The sequence below is a fragment of the Onychomys torridus genome, chromosome 3, assembly GCF_903995425.1.
Source record: "Onychomys torridus chromosome 3, mOncTor1.1, whole genome shotgun sequence".
Classification (NCBI taxonomy): Eukaryota; Metazoa; Chordata; class Mammalia; order Rodentia; family Cricetidae; genus Onychomys; species Onychomys torridus.
In genome coordinates, this window is record NC_050445.1 from 113,172,710 (window position 1) to 113,196,053 (window position 23,344).

Genomic DNA, 23,344 nt, shown 5'->3' on the forward strand with positions numbered 1-23,344 from the left:
TAATTAATACTAATACGAAAATTTTTAGCAATACACCACTGCACAGGCTTCAGAATCTGTGAGACCTGAAACTAGTCCTTAGAAGATAACACCAGTCTTTAGAAGACTTCTCCTTTTCTCCTTGAGCTGTTTCTCTGGCTAAAACTGTAGCTAATTATCCCAGTCTTTCTAGGGTTGAGTTTAGTATGAAAAAAAAAATGTTTATTATACCATACATACAAATTAGTATATGTAAGTATGTTATCTTTATTTTTAGTTAAAGCAACTATTCTTATTTAGGACATTTATTCTTGGACAAAATAATGTGTCTCAGATAAATGATCTAATTTCTTTGATCTGAAGGGAAGAGCAGGAAAGACCCATGTTCAAATAACTAAGTGTAAATTATTAATAGAGCTCAAAGAAAACAAAGGTCTGGGCTGGAGTTCAGACCCCAGAGAGGAAGAGGTTGTTGGAGATCTAAACCGGAAACACGGAAAGCCACCTGTTGAAGAGTGTCTGTGTGGTGCTTTGAATGTGAACTCCATAGGCTTAGACACATGAACACGTTAGAGCCCGGTTGGTGGTGCTGTGGGGGGCTTGGGATGTGAGGTCTTGCTGAAGGAAGCGTGTCTCTGGGGTGGGGCTTCAAGACTGTACAGCCTTACCCTACTTGCAGTTCACTCTCCCAACTTTGTGCTTGGGGTTGAGGATGAGGTCTCAGCTTCCTGCTCCAGTGGCCATGCCTGCCACCGACGGTCATGCTTTCTTGCCATGATGGACTCTTGTCCTTCTGGAAACACAGCCAAAACAAAATCTTTCTTTCTTTCTTCCTTTCTTCCTTTCTTCCTTTCTTTCTTTCTTTCTTTCTTTCTTTCTTTCTTTCTTTCTTTCTTTCTTTCTTTTTTTTTCCCTGTAAGTTGCTTTTGCTTGTGGTGTTTTATCACAGCAACAGAAAATTAATTCAGTCAATGTGAGAGGCAGAGGCTCCCAGGGGCCATGACTCAGTACTGTAGAACCAAGGCAACTGGAACTATCTGGGCTCCTACAGGAATACTCACTAGGCCTTTCCACTCCTCAGTGAGCCAGGTCAGCGACGACCATATTGACTCGTTCAATAAATACTTTTTGAGGCCTCTGTAGGGTACTTCTTAGGCACTACAGATTTAGGACTATACTAAACAGCTCTGGTTTGGACTGATATGAAGAGTAGAGTTTGGTAAGAAGGGAAATAACGCAAACAGAATAAAAAAAAAAAACCAACCTAAGAAAATGCTCGTTAATGATAAATGCCGAGAAAGATGTATAGGTGGTGTTGCAGTGTGACTAGGAAAGCCTCTCACAGGCTCATGTATTTGAATTCTTGGGCCCGGCTGGTGGTACTGTTTGCAAAAGTTATGGAACCTTTAGGAGGTGGAGCCTGTTGGAGGGCTGGGGACCAGCTTTGAGGTTTTATCACCTAGCCCCAATTCCTGTCCTCTCCCGCCATGTTTCCTCTGTGGAGATGAACCGTGGCCTCTCTGCTTCCTGACTGCCAGGCCATCCTTATTCTCTTGCTGTCTTGCTTTCCTCCCCACAGTGGACCACATCCCCAACAAACCCTTCTCCCATAAGTTGCTTTTGGTCAGGGTCTTTTATCCCAACAGCAGACAAGCACCGCATCTACACTGGGTGGCCAGTGTGGGTGGGCCCCACTCTGGAAGTGATATTTAAAACGAGAGCTAAATAGCTGGAAGGAGCCAGGCTTGCCAAGAATCATGAGCTTAGTTGCCGTAAGGAAGGAAAAGCTTAATGTGTCCACAAATGTGAATACAGGCTGTGTGATGGCTAGTCTTGGTTGTCACCTTGACTGTATCTAGAATGAACTACAATCCACAAATGGAGGGCATGCCTGTGGGAGGTTTTCTGCTTGGTTTGAAGTAGGTGAAACCACTTCCAATCTGGACCTTTGAGGTAGGAAGACACACCTCTGATCCAGATCTTGAGATGGGAAGACAGACCTTTAATCTGGGCCACACCTTCTGCTGGCAGCCTATAGAAGCACATGGAAGAAGGAAGGCTTTGCTCTTTACCTGCTCGTCCTCACCTTGCTAGCACATCCATTCCTTCACTGGCATTGGAGCCTACTTCCTCCAGCACATACAGAAGACCATGAGACATCCAAGCCCACGAGACCGAACAACTACTAGATTCTTGGACTTTTCATTAATAGCCAGCATTGTTGGATTAGTTGGACTGCAGACTATAAGTCATTCCGATAAATTCCTTTTGTATAGAGATTCATTCCATAAGTTCTATGACTCTTGAGGACCCTGACTAACACAGGCTAGTGTGGTGGTTACCTTGTGTGAGAGGAAAGGAAAAAGAAAAAAAACTTGGTTAAGTGAATAAGTATCCCAACCTGTAGGACTCTAAATTAGAAGAAAGGCTTTGGAATATCTCCTAAGTGTCATAAGAAACCATTAAAAATCTTCATTTGGAAGGAATATATTCAGATTTAATCTTTAAAGATCACTGCATCTAAAATGGCTTTAGTAAACTACAACTTTTTTGTTTTTGCTATCCAAATTCCTTATGCCCATTCTTCTGAAAATTTAATTTTTCCTTCCGTGGACATGCATGTGACTTAGGCCAATCACAGCATCCCATTCCCTTGAGCACAATCATCGGGTCACTGTAGTCACATGACATAAGCAGCCCTTCCTTGGGACTCTTGGTTTGCAGCTGAAGAAGTACTTTGGCATCTGGGATCTGTAGCTGAAAGAACGTGAAAGCAGCCATCTTTATCTTTTCTTTCCTTTTTAATAACGTTTATTTTGTGTATGTGTGCATGTGCATGGCGCACACATGTGCCAAAGCGTGCTGGTAGAGGTGAGAAGACAACCTGAGCCAGTTCTCTCCTGCCATGTGGTTCTGGAGAGCCAGCGTGGCAGCGAGTGCCTTTACCCATTGAGTTGTCTGAGCCGCGGCCATCTTTTCTACCTCTGTGAGTGGAAGAAGTCAGGCGGAACAAGCAGACGTGACAGACAGTAGCCAGAGGGACATCCTCTAACACGGAATCCTGATCGCAGAGGTTGGCACCTTACTCCTGAAGTCCTTTCTGCAGTCCTGAAAGTGACCTTCCTTCCTGTCTTCTCTCCTGAGTGAGCCATGAAGTTCTCCTTTTACTTCACCTGGGCCTTCTCAAAGGCAGGCATCCACTGTGTACGTGTAGTCAGTCCCAAGACTTTGGGGAACTGAAGCAGGAGAATCACAAGTTCTGGACCAGTCTGGGGTACACAGTGAAGTCAAGGTCAGCCTGAGCCATGTAGTAAGACCCTGTCTCAAACAAACAAACAAACAAACAAACAAACAAACAAAAGACCTTACTTCAGCATCTCATCCTGAGCTGGATTCTATGTGTATGCCCAATCTCCATTATTCTGAAGGAAAATCCAGTTCCGTCTTGAAAATGGAATCGTACAAAGACTTGGTAAATTTGTCCCTTCCACAGAAAAGCAATGATTATGTCTGGGCCCTGGTCCAGCAGAAGGAAACTTTGGCTATCAACTCCACTCAAACTGTTTAAGACTAGAGGGCTAAAAAGATGCCTCAGCAATTAAAGCACGTGCTTTCCTTTCAGAAGGCCTGAGTTCAGTTCCCAGCCCCCACATCAAGCACCTCACAACTGCCTATAACTTTAACTTCAGGGATCTAGTGCCCTCTTCTGGCCTCTGGAGGTAACTGCACTCACACATACATACACCGACACACACACACACACACACACACACACACACACACATAATTCTTTTAAAAAATAAATCACAGATCTGACTAAAGCCTAGACATGAGTGGCTCAGACCCATTCAGAGATGATCCAGGAACAGATGTCTGTGAAAGGATGGCCTACCTTCCACTGCATGGGGCTCATGGTGACTGCACCTGTCATGGTGATCACATGCTTAAGCTATGATGGTGTAATAAAGCAATAGTTCCAGTAACATCTACTGCTATAAGTAATGCTTTATTGTTTATACATTTCCTCGTTTGGTCCTTGCAGCAACCCTGAGGTAGGTATATCCCCACTTTACAGATGAATAAACCAACGTCCCTATGTTAGATTACATGCCAAAGATCCCACACAAAGCCACTGATAACGCCAAACCCAAGGGGACTCTTGAGTAGTTCACAGGCTGCTGTCAAGGCAAGTGGAGCAGAAAACATCAACTGGAAAGGGCTGCATCACCACTGGAGTCTGAGGTCCCTCACCAGGGATGGGTGAGGCACGTTCATAGGCCAAGACCCGGACTGAGCAGAAGCAGAGCACACAGGGATTACGAAGCAAGAAACAAGGTGGCGGTATCTTCAAGCACGTGCAGAGTCTAGCTTCCAACGACTGGAGAGATGCTGGATCTCCAGCAGCAACATGTCCAGGGACCGGCCACAGGCAGCGGGGCAGAGAGCAACTGCCACGGGGCAGCACTCCTCCACGTGGCCCATGTGGCAACTATGGGCCGTGGTCCTTTAACCTCATTAAGGCCTTTCGCTCTGATGAAAGCCATTACATCCCCACAAATAGACACACATGGACAGACATTTTTGCATACAATTTCTAGGAGTCCGTGAGCCCCAGTTGGGTGGGTGGGGGACTCCTATCTTAGGGCAAAGGTGAAAGTCACTGAGGCGAATCTACCTTTAACCGGCTTGAATTCCCTACACACAATTCCGGGCTCCTTTTGTCATCCCGCAACAGTTAGAATGTTGTGAAGTTCATCTTAAATGGGAGCCGAGGAGAGAGGCCTCGGCCGCCATGCTAGCCAGGGAAAGCGCAGCGGCGGTTATGGCAGTGGTGGCAGCCAGAGAGGAAAGACAAGGAGGAGGGTGGGGGCCACATGTCCTGCTGCCCTTTCCACCCAGAAGGTCACTTGGGGAACTTTGCTCAAAATTAGAGAAGCTCTGTGGGGTGATGGGGGGTGGGGCGGGTGGTTTCCATCACTGGCTACAGAGGGTGAAGTTGTATGGGCAATGCCCCCCATTCCAACCTTCCCCTCCTACCCCCAGAATGCACCTAGGCACCAGCCCTGCCATTCATGCACATATGAACAGGTCTTCTGGGCACACCAGTGTACAGACACACACTCTTCCAGGGACAAAGGGAAACTGAGTGGGAGAGATCTCAAGGCACTCAGGGGATCATGCACTCCCCAGAGTCAGCAAACTGGGAAATCATACAGCCACCACAAGGATGCAGCGCACACCGGCCCCCAGCTACCTCTGTGGTGTTTCCTTCCGTCCCAGGCCCATCCTAAAGCAAGTCAGAGCTATGTCCTTGCTCCGTCCCACAACTGATGGGCCCAAGATAGGAGGCCGGTGGAGGAAGGGTCACAAGGGTTGACCTCTCATAGGAATCAGGCAAAGGTCTGGCCCTCAGCTCATCCAGGTCTAGAGGACAGACAGACACCGCTGTCCAGGTGATCACACAGACTCCAAGAGCCGTCATGATCATCTCCCAGGTCCAGTAACCCTGGCCTTAGTAGCTGCTAGTTCCAGTGATTGCTCATGGGCTGGCAGTCATTTTCCTGGCTCTAGATGGATGTCTCATCACACGTGGCTAGGGGAGCCCCAGTGAGCCGGATATGGGCTGGGCTCGAGCAAGACTCTAGCAGAAAGGGTGGAGGGAAGCCACCGAAACCACTGCCCCTCTTGGCCAGGGCCAGGGGCAGCCGTTCATCTTCAGGGGAAGGGGAGGGAGGGTCTTGGCTATAGCTTGTGGTCCCAGAAGGTGGAGCCCCCAGGTCTAAGCCCACCTTGTCTCTAGCCAGAAGTTCCCTCTGTCGCCGACGCTGCTGACGGCGACCAATCAGGAGGAGAGTAAGGGATGCTGCAAGAGCCCCCAGGCAAAAACCAACCAGTCCAGCCCCCACCACTGTGTGGGCCTGGTTTGAAGGCCCCTGCCGGCTGCCCCACACCAAGCTGTAAGCAGCCACCACACGGGCCGCTCCACCCTCCTGACACTCACAAGCATAAGCACCCATGGCCCCTGGGGTCACCACCACCTCTAGCCCATCCCTTCGGGGGGTGAGTGCTGTTACTCCATTGGGCTGGTGCCAGACACAGGATGCCCAGGCAGAGCTGGGGGAACATGGTAGGACCACATGGCCCTTGGTAGCCACCGGAACTTCAAACACTACCGGATGTTCTGTGAAGAGAAGGCACAGGCACAAAATGCATGCGGTTACTAGGATGAAGGGGGCGTATGGAGAGATGTCAGATATTACATGGAGCTGTAGGGACATTGCCAAAAAGGACTCCCAAGGAAGGGAAGGCCCTGGGTCCCTGGAGGCCATGTCTTCTCAGGTCCAAGTTTTTTGATTAAGTCAAAAGTGAACAACTTTCTAGCCGCTTTCTTTATATCCACCCACATTCCACTGAGCCATACAGACCTCCAGGTTCTTTTGGACACAAGGAAGAGACATCCGCTGACTCTATGTCTTGGACCATCCTACAAAGAAGACAGCATTTGGTAAATCTAGTGTTCCCACGTGCTTGCATCCTCCTCAGAACCTCACAGCACCATGGTACAGTGCTCACTCACTACATAACCCATCATCTTCTAAATCACCCCTGGAGTCAGTCAGCGTTCTCCTAAATACCCCTCACGTTCCTTGAGGTGTTTGCACTGTCAAACTCTGTGCATATTCCTAGTAGACAAGCTATCGGAACGATGCTTGGTGGGTGTGCCCCAAGAGGAAGAGAGGTTTCCTAAGAAGCTAGACTACTGCCTGTCCGTAACTACAAGATCTCTCTTATCTCAAACTAAGTGGTCTGGGGAGGTGACTCAACAGGTGAGGGTGCTGGCTGTGTGGTGAGGACTTTTGCTTAAACCTCCAGCCCCATGGAAAAGGCTAGGTGTGAGCCTGGCTAGGTGTGAGTTGGGCTGGGTATGAGCCGGGCTGGTGGTGCACCACAAGGACTTCAAAACAGGCAATCTCAATGTTACTCTGAAAAAGTATTCTGCAAACAGCTGGCCCCCAAAAAAATATTCCATTGAGGGAACTGATATTAAAGACCAACAGCTGAGAATTTAGCTCGGGGAGAATGCCTACCAAGCAGGCGCACACCCTGGGTTTGATTCAGGCATGAATCGTGATGCCTATAATCTCAGTGTGTGGCTGGATGAGGAGGAGAGATCTGCCCAGGTTCTGTAGAGCGAATTCTAGCCTGGTTATATAGAGTAGTCCAGTCCAGGCTACAGATTAAGACCTCATCTCAATTTTTTTTCAAATTCAAAGACACTTATGAAACATATAAGCCTATTGGGATTGATGGTATTACTTGAATCTTGACTTATACAGGCTGTTGTAAGTATCTGCAAACGAGAAAACAAACATAAACAGGGTATTTGATAACACTAAGAAATTAAGAACTGGGTATGGGTACGGTAGTATTATTCATTATGTAACATGGTTATTTATTTTGCAGGTGTATCTGTATGTGTTTGTGTGTGCACACAAGTGGACATGCACATGTGTGTGGACACAGATCAGAGGACAATCTCAGGTGTCATCCTCAGGAGCATCCAACTTTTTTCCCTTCAAGTGCATCATGTGTATGCAGTGCCTCCACAGGCCAGTAGAGGGCGCTGGAGCCCTTGGAAGGATAAGTCATCATGTAGGTGCTGAGAACTGAACCTGAGTCTTCCGAAGGCGTAGTCGTTTCTCCTCGAGTACCTCCACCCTTTTAAAGTGCCCTTGTGTGTTAGAGATACTCAGAGATTTATGGATAAAGTAATATGATCTCTAAGATTTGCTTCAAAATAACTGGGAGTGAAGCTGTTTAAAAACACAGGATTGGCCAAGCATCAGTGGTGGAAGGGATGGATATATGGAAATTTATCATATTAGTCTCTCTACTTTTTGTTTGTTTGTTTGTTTGTTTGTTTTGTTTTTTGAGACAGGGTTTCTCTGTAGCTTTGGAGCCTGTCCTGGACTAGCTCTGTAGACCAGGCTGGACTCGAACTCACAGAGATCCACCTGCCTCTGCCTCCCGAGTGCTGGGATTACAGGCATGCACCACCACCGCCCGGCTAGTCTCTACTTTTTAACATGTTTAAAATTTTCAAGAATAAATACTTTTAGGATCACTTTTAGAGGTGGAGGAAGCCAGTAGAGCAATGATTCACTCTGGCACTGGATCACCGTCCATCACAGTACAATGTGCGCCGTGTCTGGCGTGATCACCCGGAGGGACAGCAGTCCTTTCACTGAGATGTGCACGTGAGGGAAAGAGGAAACCATAGTGCGTGCTCAGACTGGCTGTGTCTGGGACTGCTTATGAGGCACAGTGCGGGAGTATGAAGTCTAGGTTTACATGGGGAATTCTGCAGTGTTGTGGAATATTATTTTAACTATGCAAAGATGTGTTACATTTGTTTATGCTGCGGAATATTACTTTAACCATGTAAAGCTGTGCTACACTTGTTTATGCTGCCTTTGTTAATGATGTAAGGATGTGTTGCATTTGTGCTGCATCTGTTTAACTGTGTAAAGATGGGTTGCACCTGTTTCACCTGGCCTGCCTAAGGCACCCGATTGGTCTAATAAAAAAGCTGACTGGCCGGTGGCTAGGCAGGAGAGGGACAGGCGGGGCTGGTTGGCAGCAAGATTAAGTGGGAGGAGAAATTTAGGCTCAAGAGAGAAGAAGGAGGAGAGAACAAGGGAGAAAGAGAGGGACTCGCCCAGGGGTAGCCACCAGACAGACAGACAGACACGAGGATCAGGGAAACAGGTTAAGTTATAAGAGCTATTGAACAAGCATTCATAACCAGTAAGTCTCCGTGTCATGATTTGGGAGCTGGTTGGTGGCCCCCCAAAAAACGAAAGCCTGGTACACTGCAGCTCTGCCAGAGACACGTTTGGGACAACCACAGGAATGAAATCACACACGCAGAGTGTAGAAGAGAAGTCTAGGACTAAACCCTGAGAGACACCGAGGATCGGTGGCTGGAGGAGGAGGCAGCTATCAGCAGGGTGAGAGAAGAATGCACAGAAGACAAGAGGAGAGAGATTCCAGCAAGGAGAGGAAGGGTAACCATGAGCGCTGTACGAGCATCTGGTCAGATGAAAACCGAGAAATGTCTCCTAGAGATGATGTCACTCCCACTGCCTGCTTGTCACTGGTGGCGTGGACTCAGTGCCACTGTCAGGGCAGGCCTAGTATAAATTAGGCAGCACCAGACAGACAGACGGATGAGCTAATACGGGCTGACAGATGGACAGGCATGTGATGCAGACCGGAAAGGAGAAGAAGGCCCACAGACAAGGCGGCATTAGCCGGTGAGACAGGCATATGGGAGGGGCGGAGCCACGGAGGGCAGGCGCGAGACCCACGAAGCAGCCCGGCTCACCCACGGTGCTCCCCGGCATGGGCCACACAAGCATCAAGGTGGAAGCTCCAGGCACACACGGGGTCCTGGGCCAGGATACACTCGGAGCAGCTCTGGAGACGGCCACAGTTGCTGGTGTTCACTTGGGTCACCTCGGTGTGGGAGCCCACCAGGAGCCAGCCCTACAGAAATGGAGCCAGGAGAGAAAACGTGTTAAGGCTTCCAGGCCAGATCATGAACTGGCCACAGACTCCGTTCTCCCCAGCGGGCTCCCCAAATACACAACTCACATGGTACAATTTCATGCTCTCAACCGGCTGTGGCTCTGGGAACAAGGCCAGATCTTCCAGGACACTGAGCTGAGCGCCGATGCGCACAGCCCGGTGGATGTGTCCATCCTCTAGAAGGCAGGCAAAGGACAAGAAGATGGCATAACTGGCACTGTGCCTGGGACTCAGACTCCAGTATGTCATAGGGGACCCCTCTGTAGTGTCAGCATGCACTGTGCAGGCAACTCGCTTGACGCTTAAATATACCTGTCCCCAGGTAGAGCACATCATATTCTTTCCCTGAGAGGCTCGTCACCCTGTGGGCCACCACTCTGAGATAAGCTGTATCAGTAGTGACCAGCAGGGGGCGGCCATCCGCTGGAAACACGGGCCTGTCCATGAGCGGGTGGTCTCTGATGAAGGTGAGGACTCGGTCAGGCAGGGAGAGTGAGGACTCAAACTGCCGGAGCTTCATGTTGTTGGTGATACACTAAGGGAGACAGGTCTGGGTGACAATGTTTCTCAGGGAACAGGAAGTGTCAGGGGTGTTTAGCACCGCTCTTGCCCTTGGCAACAAGACCTGCACCACCTCCTCACCTCTCCAGGTCTGGGCTGGGGCACCTCGTTGTCCATGACAGGTAGTCCCCTGTTGCAGTCATGTTTTAGCTCTCTAAAGGGACCGTTCAGCACTGCCCGGATATCTTGGGGTCGGAAGGCACACACAGCAGAGATGGCAGCTCCTTCCCTGCAGGAGTCACAGATTGGAGCCAGGTATCTGGAGAGGGCTAGGTGACAGACGGCCACTCATCCCTTATCAAATGAGATGATCCCCGAGAAACGCTTGGGAGCCATGCAGCTGAGGGAAAGAGAGTCCACCTGCATTGACCACACCAACTCCATGGACCTCCCTCCTGCCCCTCTCATCCGCCCCAGGACCCCCTCACCACTGAGAGGAAAAGATGCCATAAAAGACGGGAGTCCCCGCTTTTGGCTGAGGTCGAAGCTCTGTCATGTCCTGCAGGACCCCAGAGGCCCGGCCATGCTCAGCCCCAGGACACAGCAGGTCAGCCTTTAGAAATGTTGTCCATCTCTGCTGAAGGGTCTTCCGGCCTCCAAGATCCCCCTGGGGGAACAAGAATATGGGAAACACTCTTCAGAAGACCAATATTAGGCAAAATGTGTGTCAAGCAACCCTCTAGTTCCCTCCCTGACTTCACAGCACACGTGGACAGGTGAGGAGGCAGACATACGGATTGGGAGAACAGACACATGGGCTGAGAAATTGGGGGTAATAAGATGCAGAGGTGGACACGGTTGTGATGATAAGGACAGTGACAAAGTTAACTGAGTACTTACAAAGAACCATGACCTCGTTTACTCCTTAAAACACTTACGGGTTGACTTCGGTTATTATGTAAATTATGTGTGTGTGTGTGTGTGTGTGTGTGTGTGTGTGTGTGTAAGATGCTAAAGAATAAAATAGAGAGGGTTGGGGATTTAGCTCAGTGGTAGAGAGCTTGCCTAGCAAGTGCAAGGCCCTGGGTTCGATCCTCAGCTCAGAAGAAGAAGAAGAAGAAGGAGGAGGAGGAGGAGGAGGAGGAGAAGGAGGAGGAGGAGGAACTAGATCAGAGGCAGGAAGTGGTGGGGCGGGACTTGAACCTGAGTCCATCATTAGCTCCTGCTTTGAGCTTCTACTATAAACCAACCTCCTGTATAGACAGTGTGTCACAGGGGTAAATGTGGGTAGAGACAGAGCCCTCTTGCTCACTTCCTTCCAGCTCCCAGGAAAGAAGCCTAGGAAAAGAACAGCAGACAGAGGAGAAGACACAGAAGGACAAACACCTGCAGACGACAGACAGCCAAGACAGAGATCTCACCGCACACACTCGGGCCACCCGTGGGACCTTGATCCGTTCATAGGAGTCCAATACTCGGGAGGTCTCCGTGAAGAAGAAGAGTATTTCATCGTCTCCGTCTCTACCCCCCCACTCAGCCGGGCTCAGGACCATAGCCGCCACGAAGGCTGGGGCTGAAGAAACCAATGACCTCAGATCTTCACAGACATAGCTCGGGGCTACCCAGCCCCCACCCGACCTGTGCCACAGGGGACCCTGTCCCTCTCCTCACCATTAAGCCAGGACGGCAAGGTCTCTGTTCGAATCCAGTCCTCGGCACGACCCACAGCTCGGGAGATAATCGGCTCTGTCCCTAGGAAGTTTTTCACAGTGGCAGTGTAGAGGACGCCCCCTGCAGAGCGACAGGGAGGAGATGGGCTGTCAGAGACACACACCGGAAGCAGAAGCAGTCACGGGCAGAGCATGGGACAAAGCAGAGCGGCCACACGCAGGACTGAGCACCCACCAAACGTCATCCCAGGGGAACACCTGACTTGCAAAAGGGGATGGGAGTGGCTGTGCTGGAGGAGGAAGGAACGGAGGAACTCCAGGGCTCCAGGGTGACAGGAACATAAAGGGCCCTCTAGTGGACACTGGGTGTCACTGCAGTAACCTGGTGATAAGCTGACTGTCCCGAGACTCCCCCAGAGGTGGCATTTGCTTTGCGGCAAACCCCAAATCTTACTCAAGTTGTCCACTATGGAGCAGTCTGAGACCCTGTGTTCTTTCTGAACGTTGCTGGGTACACTACTCTGGAACAGTTCACTGCTAAAGAGCACACTGGAGTGCTTGGAGACCCAATGACAGTGAAGGTCCTCTCAGGCCCAACCACTCTAACTCGGTAAAATCAGGGCAAAAATCGGGGCATGTCCCAACACCCTGCATTTCAAACAAGCAGGCGTTCCTCTGATACAAGTGGTGCAGGCCTCACTTTGGGAAATACCAGCCCAGTGTGATGAGTGGAAGCTTCACAGACAGTGAGGACAACGGGGGTGGGGGGTGTCTTCCCCTGTACTGAAACCACAGTGACATCAATGACACTAGGCATGGTGACAGCAGCTAGGCATGGTGACAGCAGCTAGGCATGGTGGTGCGGTGAAATCCCAGCAGTGCTGTCAAAAAAGAGGAGAAGGGCCAGGCAGGGTAGAGCACGCCTCTCACCACAGCACTCTGGAAGCAAAGCCAGACATATCTCTGTGAGTTCAAAGCCAGCCTGGTCTACATGGCAAGTTCTAAGACAGCCAGGGCTACACCGAGAGACCCTGTTTCAGAAACCGAACAACAAAAATGGCTTGGCTGTTAAGAGCACCATCTGCTCTTACAGAGAACCTAGGTTTGGTTCCCAGCACCCACCTGGAGCCTCACAACCATCCTTGGATTCTAAACCCAGAATTTTAGGCCCAGTACCTCTTCTGGCCTCCCTGGGTACTGCAGGCATGTGATACCCAGCCATACATGCAAAACACACATCCACATAAAATGAAAATGGAAAGAGAGAGGGAGAGAAGCCACTCCTACATTAAATTTACTGTGTGATGTTTTTACTTACGAATTCACTTTATAAAGTGATTTTTATATTTAGAAAAGAGAAGAGGAGGAGGAAGAGGAAGGAGAAATGGAAACTGGGAATCCAGGAGCAAACCAAAGACGAGAAAAGAGGAGGCAGACAGAAGAGGAACAGCAACAAAGGACCATTCACACAGCTCAGGAAGAGTGGACGGCCTGGGTAAGGCGGGAAGAATAAAGAGATGGGCTAAGAAGGTATTTCTAAGGCAGAGTGTGTCAGTAGACCTGAGCACGAATTAAGATAGGACAGTGAAAGAATAAACGAAGGTAATTTCTCTTACGGCTTCTCAGCCATGAGTAACCAGGACAGGAAACAACAGAGGAGACCCATGAGAAAGCGGCTGGAGAGGAATGGCTGGCGGCCATTCACTCCCAGACACGCTAAGGCAAAAGGGCTTTCAGAACAGAACAGGGATTCTAGAAGGCAATTGAGAAAGATCCAGGAAGTACAGCCAGGGTCAGCACCTGGGAGTCACTGCACATCGTGCTCAGGTCCCAAGAGAAACAATGCAAAGGAACTGAGAAGAAAGGTACACAGGCTAGGGTGCCCTGGGAACACCACCATTCAAAGGAGAGTATTCTGCGGGCAGCTGAGAGCTCAGAGCAGAAAGCCAGGAGAAGCAAGGCAGGTACTTTAGCAAGGCTTGAAGGAGCCTGTGAGCCAGGGGAAGCAGGAGAGCAGTGTCACACAGACGGAAGCCCAGACATCCCAGGGCAACAGACGCTCTAGAAAACCTATGTTTTGTTAGCAGTGACCAGATACCCAGGCTTGACACAATCTCAATGCAGAATGAAACACAGCCAGGAGGCCTGGGAGATATATGGGTTGAAAACCTCCTTGTGGGATGTGGGTGGGAAGAGGAGAAGATTCCACCATTTGAGATTTCGAAAAAGGTTTCAGCATCAGAAGACTTCAGTTTGAACTCTGATTACTTACTAGATAATAGGATCTCAGGCAAAGTGACTTTCCTAGATCCCAGATTCCTCAAATGCAGAACAGAGAGAAAGCCACCTCCCACTCAGAGTAAATGCAGATGCTAGATGACAATTACAAGGCCCTAGCAAGAGAGTGGCACCCGGCAGGTGTTCGGTACAATCAGCTACAGCTCCCCGAGACACTTCGGAGACACATGCTTGACTTGCCGCTAGTACAGGAGGGCAGCTGCCAAATGACACCCCAATCCCTTCCTGAGACGTTCAGAAAAGAAAACCCAAACATCAGTCATCGGTCCCAGCAACAACGGAAGCCCACATGAGCCAACTCTCTGTACTTGCACGGTGGTAGGTGGAGAGAGGGAACCGATACGGAAAAGTGATTGAAAAATGATCTCTAGCCAGGCAGGGGTAACACCGCCTTTAATCTCAGCACTTGGGAGGCAGAGGCAGGTGGATCTCTGAGTTCAAGGTCACCCTAGTTTACAGAGCCAATTTCAGGACAGCTAGTTGCAGCGCTACATAGAGAATCCCCGTCTCAAAAACAAAAGGAAAAAGAAAAATGGTTCCTAAGAACACCATACCCAGAAGGCTCTAAAACCAAAACTCTGGCAGAGGTTGAGCCAGGGGTGTCCTGAGAATGGAGGATGAGAGGAGACAACTGTGCATATTTAGAGAGTATGTCTTTAGGGACCAAGGTGATAAATCATTAATGGACCACACATAAGCACACAAAGGCCTGGCTGTCACTGGAGGCAAACAGTCCCAAAATGCTCTAAGGGATCAATACCCCCAGAGAGCCAGCAACCCTGGAACCTGCAGTGCAGAGAACTGTGGCTGGCAGAGGAAGGACAGGCACCTTGGGATGGAAGCAGCAGGTGTCCAGGTGCTCTGGGAGAGTCAAGGGGCTCACCACGGTCTCAAATAAACACTGAAGGGACATCACCCGCACAGGCATGAAGACATGTCCACAGGAGGACATACAATCACTACACATTCTAGATTCTCCAAGACTCTCAATTCCAATGCGACAGAACTACAACCTCAGTGTAGTAAAAATCTCCACAAATGGTAAGTGTTTGGCCAATTATTGCTGAATGGATCAATCAGCAAACATTCAAATACACATCTGGCCCAGTGGTGCATGCCAGGAAAGGCCAACACTTAGGAAGCTGAAGTAGGAGTATTAGGTACCCAGGTCAGCCTGGGCTACACCGTGAGACCCTGTCTCAAGAGGCTGAGGGCAGGGCATAGTGGTGCACACCTTTAATCCCACCACTTGGGAGGCAGAAGCAGGTGGATTTCAAGGCCAGCCTGTCTATATAATAAGTTCTAGAACACCAGAGTCTCAAAAAACCCCAAAACAAAACCAAAACCAAAAGAGCCTGAGAGCTGGAGGTGGAACTCAGCAGTAAGAAGCTTGCAAAGGCCCTGACGTCTAGCCTCAGCCCCAAAACAAATGACAATAAAAACTAAAAACATGCAAAAGAGTAATGAAATGACCATTGGCATAATGACCACAGTATTATGTGGAGTTCAGTGAATACACTGGTTAGAAAAACCACTGGGGATAATTCAGTCCTATTTTTACAAAACATATTTAAATACTTACATATATAGGAGCTGGGGGGATCACTCAGTGGGTAAGAGCACTTCTGTGCAAGCATGAGGACCTGAGTTCAGATCCCCAGCACCCACATCAAAAGCCAAGCATGATCGCATGCAAGCCTGTAGTCCCAGCACCTTGTGGGGCAGAAACAGTAGGATCACCTTAGCTCCAGGCACAGTGACAGACCCTGCCTCAAGGGAAGAAAGCAGAGGGGGACAGAGCAGGACCCCTGACACCTCTGACAGCCTCCACACTCACAGACACAGGCACTCAAACGTGTGCATGCACCACACCACATATAATGTGTGTGTGTGTGTATGTGTGTGTGTGTGTGTGTGTGTGTGTGTGTACGTGTGTGTGTGTGTGTGTGTGTGTGTGTGTGTGTGTGTGTGTGTGTTTCTTTCTGACTAATCTTATTAGAAGGATTGCTTTGAGTTGCATTTTTCGAAACAGGATCTTCCTGGGATGGCCTTGAATTCTTGATCCTTCTGATACAACCTCCCAAGTGCTGGGATTTCCAGCATATACCACCTTTCTAGTCTATTTGCTTTTCTTTGGGGGGAAGGGGTTGAGAGGGTTGAGACCCCAAGCTAGCTTCAAACTTTCCATGTAGGGAAGGATGACCTTGATTTTCCTGCCTCCACCTTCCAAGTGCTTGAGATTAAAGGTATGGCTCTCCACACCTGGCTAGTTTTTGTTGTTGTTGTTGTTGTTGTTGTTGTTTGTTTATTTGTTTACACTTTTGTAGTTAGCATCTTTTATTTTTATAACTCAAAATTAACATTTTATTTCAGAAATTGGAAAAAAAAAAAGAATTAAAAAGACATTGGAAAGCCACAAAAGATGAAGACTCACAGCTGAATAAAACACATAATTGTCTGTAGAACAGATCCCTACTTGTCCGGATGGCCCGTAGATACAGGTCCCAGAAGGTTAGCCACCCTAAAATTAACAGGCCAGATTGTGCATCCAGCAACAACTATCCATTACACCATCGGAGTTTCACAGTTCCATCTAGGAGGCTGGAGAGACGGCTCAGTGGTAAAGAGCAGTTGTTGATCTTACAAAAAACCTGGGTTTGAGTCCCAGCACCTCCATGGTGGCTCACAACCATCCCTGACTTCGGTTTCAGGGGCCCTGATGCTTTCCTTCTGGCTTCTGTGAGCACCAAGCATGCATACTGCACACAGTCATACATGCAGGACAAACACTCACACCCATAAAATGAAATAAATCTAAAATAACTTTTAAAAAACAAGACAGTAATCTCATTTTGAAGCCTAGGATAGTCTTGAACTCCAGATCTTCCTGTCTGAGTCTCTCTAAATGCTCATTTTTAAAGGAAATTAACAGTAGGAATTATCTGTTTTTTAAAAAGAAGATTATAAACATGCTCTAGTTTTCTTTCTTAAGATCAGGCTCCTTCCTTCCTTTTTCTTCCTCCCTCCCTCCCTTCCTCCCTCCCTCCCTTCCTCCCTCCCTTCCTTCATCTCTCTCTCCCTCCCTCCCTCCCTTTCTTCCTTTCTTTCTTTCTGTTCCATTTTTGACAAGGTCTCATGACACCCAATCTGGCCTAGAACTCACTATTTGGCTGAGACTGGCTTTGAACTCCTGATCCCCCATCTCCTCTTCCCCAGTGCCAGGATTACAGGCCTATGCTACCACACCCTGCTGGTCAGACAGTCTTTCAAGACAGACAGCTTCAATTCTATCAAATGTTTTCCACTTCCTTATCTAAGCATTAGATCACCAGGTTATCTTTCTTCAACAATCTCTTCATAAGATATAATTAGACAGAGATACAGTGTTTACCCCTTATTGCTTCTATTGCCCATATAGGATCCTATACCTGTCATGTTCTAGTGTGTGCTTGGATGTCAGGGGCAGGTGTGGATTGAAGAGGTCTGATTTGATCTAAGATCTTGGCAGCAGCTGTACACCTGAACATTTGCAAGGGTCCTTGGCAGAAGCATTACCACCAGATGGGATGGTTCTGGAATCCATAGAGAAAAAAGTACCAGACAGCATCCAAAAAGAAGGAGGAGGAGGAGGAGGAGGAGGAGGAGGCGGCGGCAGCAAAAGCTTCAGCTCACTGTCATAAAGACCTGATTCATTACAAGATGTGGTAGGAAAGATCAAAGGTAACGGGCTGCTGGCTCCAGCTAGGATGCCTGGGTGAGTAATGGTATTCTGAGCTCAGAGAGAAGGCTGGTGGAGGAGCAGATGAAGATAATGAGCTAACGCTGGGGCATGAGGGTTTTGACATTCTTGTGGGACATTCAAGCACAGCTGTCTGAAAGGCAGTTGGACGTGTGTCCGCTATCCCGGTAAGGTCTGGGAGGCAGGTACAGAGCCAGGAGCCATCAGAATGTGGTGAGGAAAGAAGTCACAGGGCTGGTTAAGATCACAACTCGGGGATGAGAAGAGGCTTTTGGGTGGAAACCAGCCTTCAAAGAGCAAGCAGAAGACAGAGAAACTGCATCGGACTCACCAATGACTTCAGCCTGATGTGAATCGACTGCCAAAATATTGACATTTGTCCTAGTATAAATCTCACAAATGAAGATACTGAGATGATTTTGCTAATTTTATCTGACTACAGTACAGATAAATGTCATATTTCAAAATTGAACTTACAGCTAGGCATGGTGGTTCATGTCTGCTCTCCCAGCACTCAGGAGGCTGAGGCAAGATGACTAGCAGGTCAAAGCCAGCCTGGGGAACAGAGAGACCTCTCAAAAACAAACGAACAAACAAACAATAATAAACCCTAGACTTACTAGGTTTACCCCAAAAGAAATACAAGCACCAGTCACCACAGGGAAAGCTGTTTGACCTCTCCAGGAGAAATGCCAATCAAAATATATTCAGGGAAAGGGGTTGTTACATCCTTAATCTCAGCTCTTGGGAGGCAAAAGCAGGCAGATCTCTTCAAGTTCAAGGCTAGCCTAATCTACTTAGCCAGGTCCATGCCTCCCAATGATACACAGTAAGACCATGTCAAATGAATGAAGGAAGGAAGGAAGGAAGGAAGGAAGGAAGGAAGGAAGGAAGGAAGGAAGGAAAGAAGGAAGGAAGGAAGGAAGGAAGGAAAGAAAGAAAGAAAGAAAGAAAAGAAAGAAAGAAAGAAAGAAAGGAAAAGGAAAACACAAAACAAGTTGGATTTTGGAGAAGAATTTTCAATCAAATAATAAAATAATAACTTTCAACCAATGAAATAAACTTAAAATGAAGTTTGCCTTTTTTAGCCATGTCCTAATATGAATTTTCTTCCTGACAAAACAGAGAAGTTATCCAGAGACTCACCCATGCTTTAAGAATATTGCTTAAAAGAAAGCATGCTTCATGTTCCTGCAGCTAAGTCATTTGTGTTGATACACAATTCTGCAGAACCTAGCAGTGTTTACAACAGCTACAACCCAGGAGTCTTTCTTAATGACCCCAGTGACCAAGTCAGGTTTTGTCAAAGGTGTTGGTGAAAAGCCAAGAAAAATATTGGCCGAACTGTTTTATTCAAAAATGAACTAGTACAAACAAGGTCTCGTCGGTTCCAACAGTAGAAAGTGGTAATCATGACGGCTGGATGTTGTAGTCACTCAGCTCTCTGCTTGCTTCCAAACAGACAGTCATCAACTGTATGACTAAAGAGTGATTTAATCTGTTTATCTTTTGAGATTTTTTTCCGTAAAGTCATATATAAGGAAAAAATTCACTTTTGTAGTCCAAGTCTCAGTTTTTGTTTTATATAAAATATTATCAGGGTTGGGGATTTAGCTCAGTGGTAGAATGCTTGCCTAGCAAGCGCAAGGCCCTGGGTTCGATCCTCAGCTCCACCCAAAAAAAAAAAAAAAAATTATCAACCTGGGCATGGTACTGCACACCTTTAATCCCAACATTCTGAAGCATGTAGACTTCTGTGAGTTCAAGACCAGCCTGGCCTTCACAGTGAGACCTTGTCTCAAACAAAAATGAATAAGCCAGGTGTGGTTAGTACAGGCATTTAATCCCAGCACTAGGGAGGCAGAGGAAGGCTGATCTTTGAGTTCGAGGCCAGCCTGATCTACAAAGTAAGTTCCTGAACAGCCAAGGATACATGGAAAAACCCTGACTCAAAAAATAGTTAATTAATAAGTAACATAAATTTTATAAAGTGTCCAAAAGTATAAGTAAAAACATATTTTATGATAAGCTTGGCAACAAGTGTCTAGGAAGGAAGAAGAAACTGTGATCCATGAGAATAAGTCCCGGATGAGCAAGCTGGGAATGACAGACTTTGAGCCCCATTCAAACCATTCACTAAAACAAGTTCCAAATATTCAAAGAATTAAATCTAAGGGAACTGTTTAAAAGGGAAAATGGTTACCTGTTCTTTAAAAGAAGGACTGAGCTTTAAAAAATATATATAATCAGAAGCCAGACGTGGAAGTACAAAGCTTTGATCACAGTCTAAGAAGGCAGAGGCAGGCAGAGCTCTGTGAGTCTGAAGCCAGCTTGGTCTACATGGTAAGTTCCAGGACAGTCAAGGCTGCATAGAAAGACTCTGTCTCAAAAAGTGAAACAAAATAATGTAAAATAAAAATCAGGGCTGGAAAGATGGCTCAGTGGTCAAGAGCACTTGCTGTTCTTCAAGAGGATCCAGGTTCAATTCTAAGCAGGCACATGATTGCCCACAATCATTTGTAACTCCATTTCCAGAGGATTTGATCCCTTATTCTGACCTCTGAAGGCACCAGTCATGAACATGTTGCACTGACATACATGTAGGCAAAACACTCATACACATATAATAGAATAAAGAAAACACACACACACACACACACACACACACACACACACACACACCCCATGGAGGAAAAGGTGTGGCTTGGAATACTAATGCCCTGTCTCAACTGAGAATTTACCCAAGAAGAAGCAAAAATAAGTACTACAACATGAAAAAGAACAAGTTCAACTTCACTAACATTCAAAGAAACACAAATTAAAACAAGTACCGCTTTCAGCCTCAGATTAGCACAGATTTTCTTTTTTTTTTTGACTCAAAGTATCTTTTTATTCACCTTATATAAAACTATTTTTCTTTTGTTTTTAATTATAAATTTTGGATTATTTCATGTATAAATATTTTGTCAGTATGAAATATGTACATCATGAGCATGACTAGTACTTGCAGATGTCGGAAGAGGCACGGAATTATTTATTTTTTTTTAGATAATAATTATGAGAGACTTTTATTGAGAGTGCCATGCATATCTAATGAATAAAAAGAGCCATCAATACACGTATGAATAAATTAAGAGATGCTATTGTCTGTTTATATATATGTATTCAAGAAAGTATTAATTTCACAAATATTTCCTCATCTTAATCATGTACTTAAAAATAATTTTACTGGGTTGGGGATTTAGCTCAGTGGTAGAGCGCTTGCCTAGCAAGTGCAAGGCCCTGGGTTCAATACTCAGCTCCACATACACACACAAAAAATTACTGTAGGTGTCCAGCATGTTCTTCTTCAAGACAATGTAAATGTCATTTTTAGTATATCTCCTAGCAATTTTATATGAAAAATACATGTGAGATTAATTAAATGTAAAGAGAGAGAGGCCAGAGAAAGCCCAACCTGACCTAGTCCAGTGATCGGATGGCCAAACACCCTAATGGTCATGCTGGAACTCTCATCCAATAACTGATGGAAGTGGATGCAGAGATCCTCGATCAGGCCCCAGGTGGAGCTCCAGGAGTCCAATTGTCGAGAAAGAGGAGGGACTGTAAGAGTGTAAATTGCTGAGACCAAGATTGGAAAAAGCACACGGACAAATAGCCAAACTAATGGAAACACATGAATTATGAACCAAAAGCTGAGGAGCCCCCAACTGGATCAGGTCTTCTGGATAAGTGAGACAATTGAATAGCTTAAACTGTTTGGGAGGTACCCAGGCAGTGGGACCGGGACCTGTCCTTAGTGCATGAGCTGGCTGTTTGGAACCTGGGGCTTACACAGGGACACTTTGCTCAGCCTGGAAGGAGAGGACTGGACCTGCCTGTACTGAATCCACCAGGTTGAGCTGAATCCCCAGGGAAGTCTTTGCCCTAGAGGAGATGGGAATAGAGGGGAGGGGATGGGGGGGGAGGTGAGGGTGGGGGAGGGAGGGGGGAGGACAGGGGAACCCATGGCTGATGTGTAAAATTAAAACACAAATATCCATTAAAAAAATGAGCACAGATTTTCTTAAATGACAATATATTATGGCAAAAATTAGTGTTAGAAAAAACACCCTCATACATTGCAGGCTTAGGGTGTGAATTGGTACACCCCATCTAAAACTCAATTAGCATCTGATAATGAGCCATCAAATATCACACCCTTAGACATGGTAATCCATTTCTAGGACCCTGAGAGGATCAAAACTGAGGACAAAATACACACACACACACACACACACACACACACACACACACACACACGTGTTCACTATAGCAGTATGGATAACACTAAAATCTTTGAAGGAAACATAAAATATAGCAGCAATTTGAAATTATTTAATCAATTTACAGTATGCTTAGAAGATGAACAGCATAATGTCATTAAAAACTGTCTTCACAGCTGGGCATAGTGGCACATGCCTTTAATCCTAGCACTTGGGAGGCCAGAGGCAGGCAAATCTCTGTGAGTTCAAGGCTAGCCTGATCTACATAGTGAGTTCCAGGACAGCCAGAGCTACATAGTAAGACCCTGTCTCAAAGAACCATAGTTGGATGGATGGATGGATGGATGGATGGATAGATAGATAGATAGATAGATAGATAGATAGATAGATAGATAGATAGACAGAGCTAATGGAATAATTATTTCTAAAAATGTCTTCACAAAGTATTTTTAGAGGCTGGGGCTATAGCTCAGTCATTAAGGGCTTGCCTAGCACACACAAAGCCTGGGTTCTATACCAGTGTTGCTACAGCAAATGAATACCTATCATTCCAGCCTTCAAAGGTGGAGACAGAAGGATCAGGAGTTCAGGCTTACCTTTGGCTACACAGAGAGTTGGAGGCCAGCCTGGATTACATGTGACTTTGTTTGAAAATAACAACAAAAAAGTATTTAAAAATCATATAGAAAGTCCTATAAGTAAAGCTACATGACAAAGTTCAAATTATATTTACGCTAGAAATTAAGTGCTTTAAAAAATGTTTCAACACACACCTAAGATCTCAATTCTGTTCCTGCATGTTCTACACTGTCATGAGCGAACAGCTGGCTCTTCTCTGAATCTGGAGTCTACGTGGAGTAAACTCCCCTAAAATATGGGTTATGTAGTACAAAAGCAATCTGTTCTCTATGCCAATGAATTCGTCATTCTCCAAAAGAAGTTCAGGCGGGGTCCACACTTGAGCAATTGCAGGTAGCTCCCTCAAAGGAGACAATGAAAGGAATTGAAAAACAGCCATTCATTCCCCTGAAGAACAAAGGAAGAGCCATCAACATGTGCGTAAGTGTATATGGGTGTGTGAACACATTTTAAAGGCTAGAAAGGAATATCCTAAAATACTGGCAGTGGTTTTCTAAGTAGAGATATTCTAGAAGTGCATTAAGTGATAGCCTCAAGACGCATGGGGCCAGTTACACCAAATTAAATTCAACTTCATTTAAAATTCCCTCATTCCATGCAGTAGTCGCATTTCAAGAGCTTAAACGGCCAAGGTAGTAAGAGGCTACCAAATCAAACAAAGA

The 23,344-nt window shown here is 46.8% G+C and overlaps 1 protein-coding gene across 2 annotated transcripts in view; it reads right to left on the minus strand.

The window, feature by feature from the left end:
* Positions 1-3,964: 3,964 nt before the first annotated feature.
* Sema4f (ssemaphorin 4F) overlaps positions 3,965-23,344 on the minus strand; it is a 28,651-nt gene continuing 9,271 nt past the window's right edge. For both annotated transcript variants that reach the window (XM_036181485.1, XM_036181486.1), the window contains 9 exons: positions 11,743-11,862; positions 11,493-11,644; positions 10,560-10,738; positions 10,213-10,360; positions 9,883-10,105; positions 9,637-9,746; positions 9,368-9,528; positions 6,405-6,463; positions 3,965-6,160 (listed from right to left, as the gene is read on the minus strand). In XM_036181485.1, the coding sequence (XP_036037378.1) occupies positions 5,547-6,160; positions 6,405-6,463; positions 9,368-9,528; positions 9,637-9,746; positions 9,883-10,105; positions 10,213-10,360; positions 10,560-10,738; positions 11,493-11,644; positions 11,743-11,862 (1,766 nt within the window). In that variant the 3' untranslated portion in view covers positions 3,965-5,546. The remainder of the gene's footprint in view (positions 6,161-6,404; positions 6,464-9,367; positions 9,529-9,636; positions 9,747-9,882; positions 10,106-10,212; positions 10,361-10,559; positions 10,739-11,492; positions 11,645-11,742; positions 11,863-23,344) is intronic.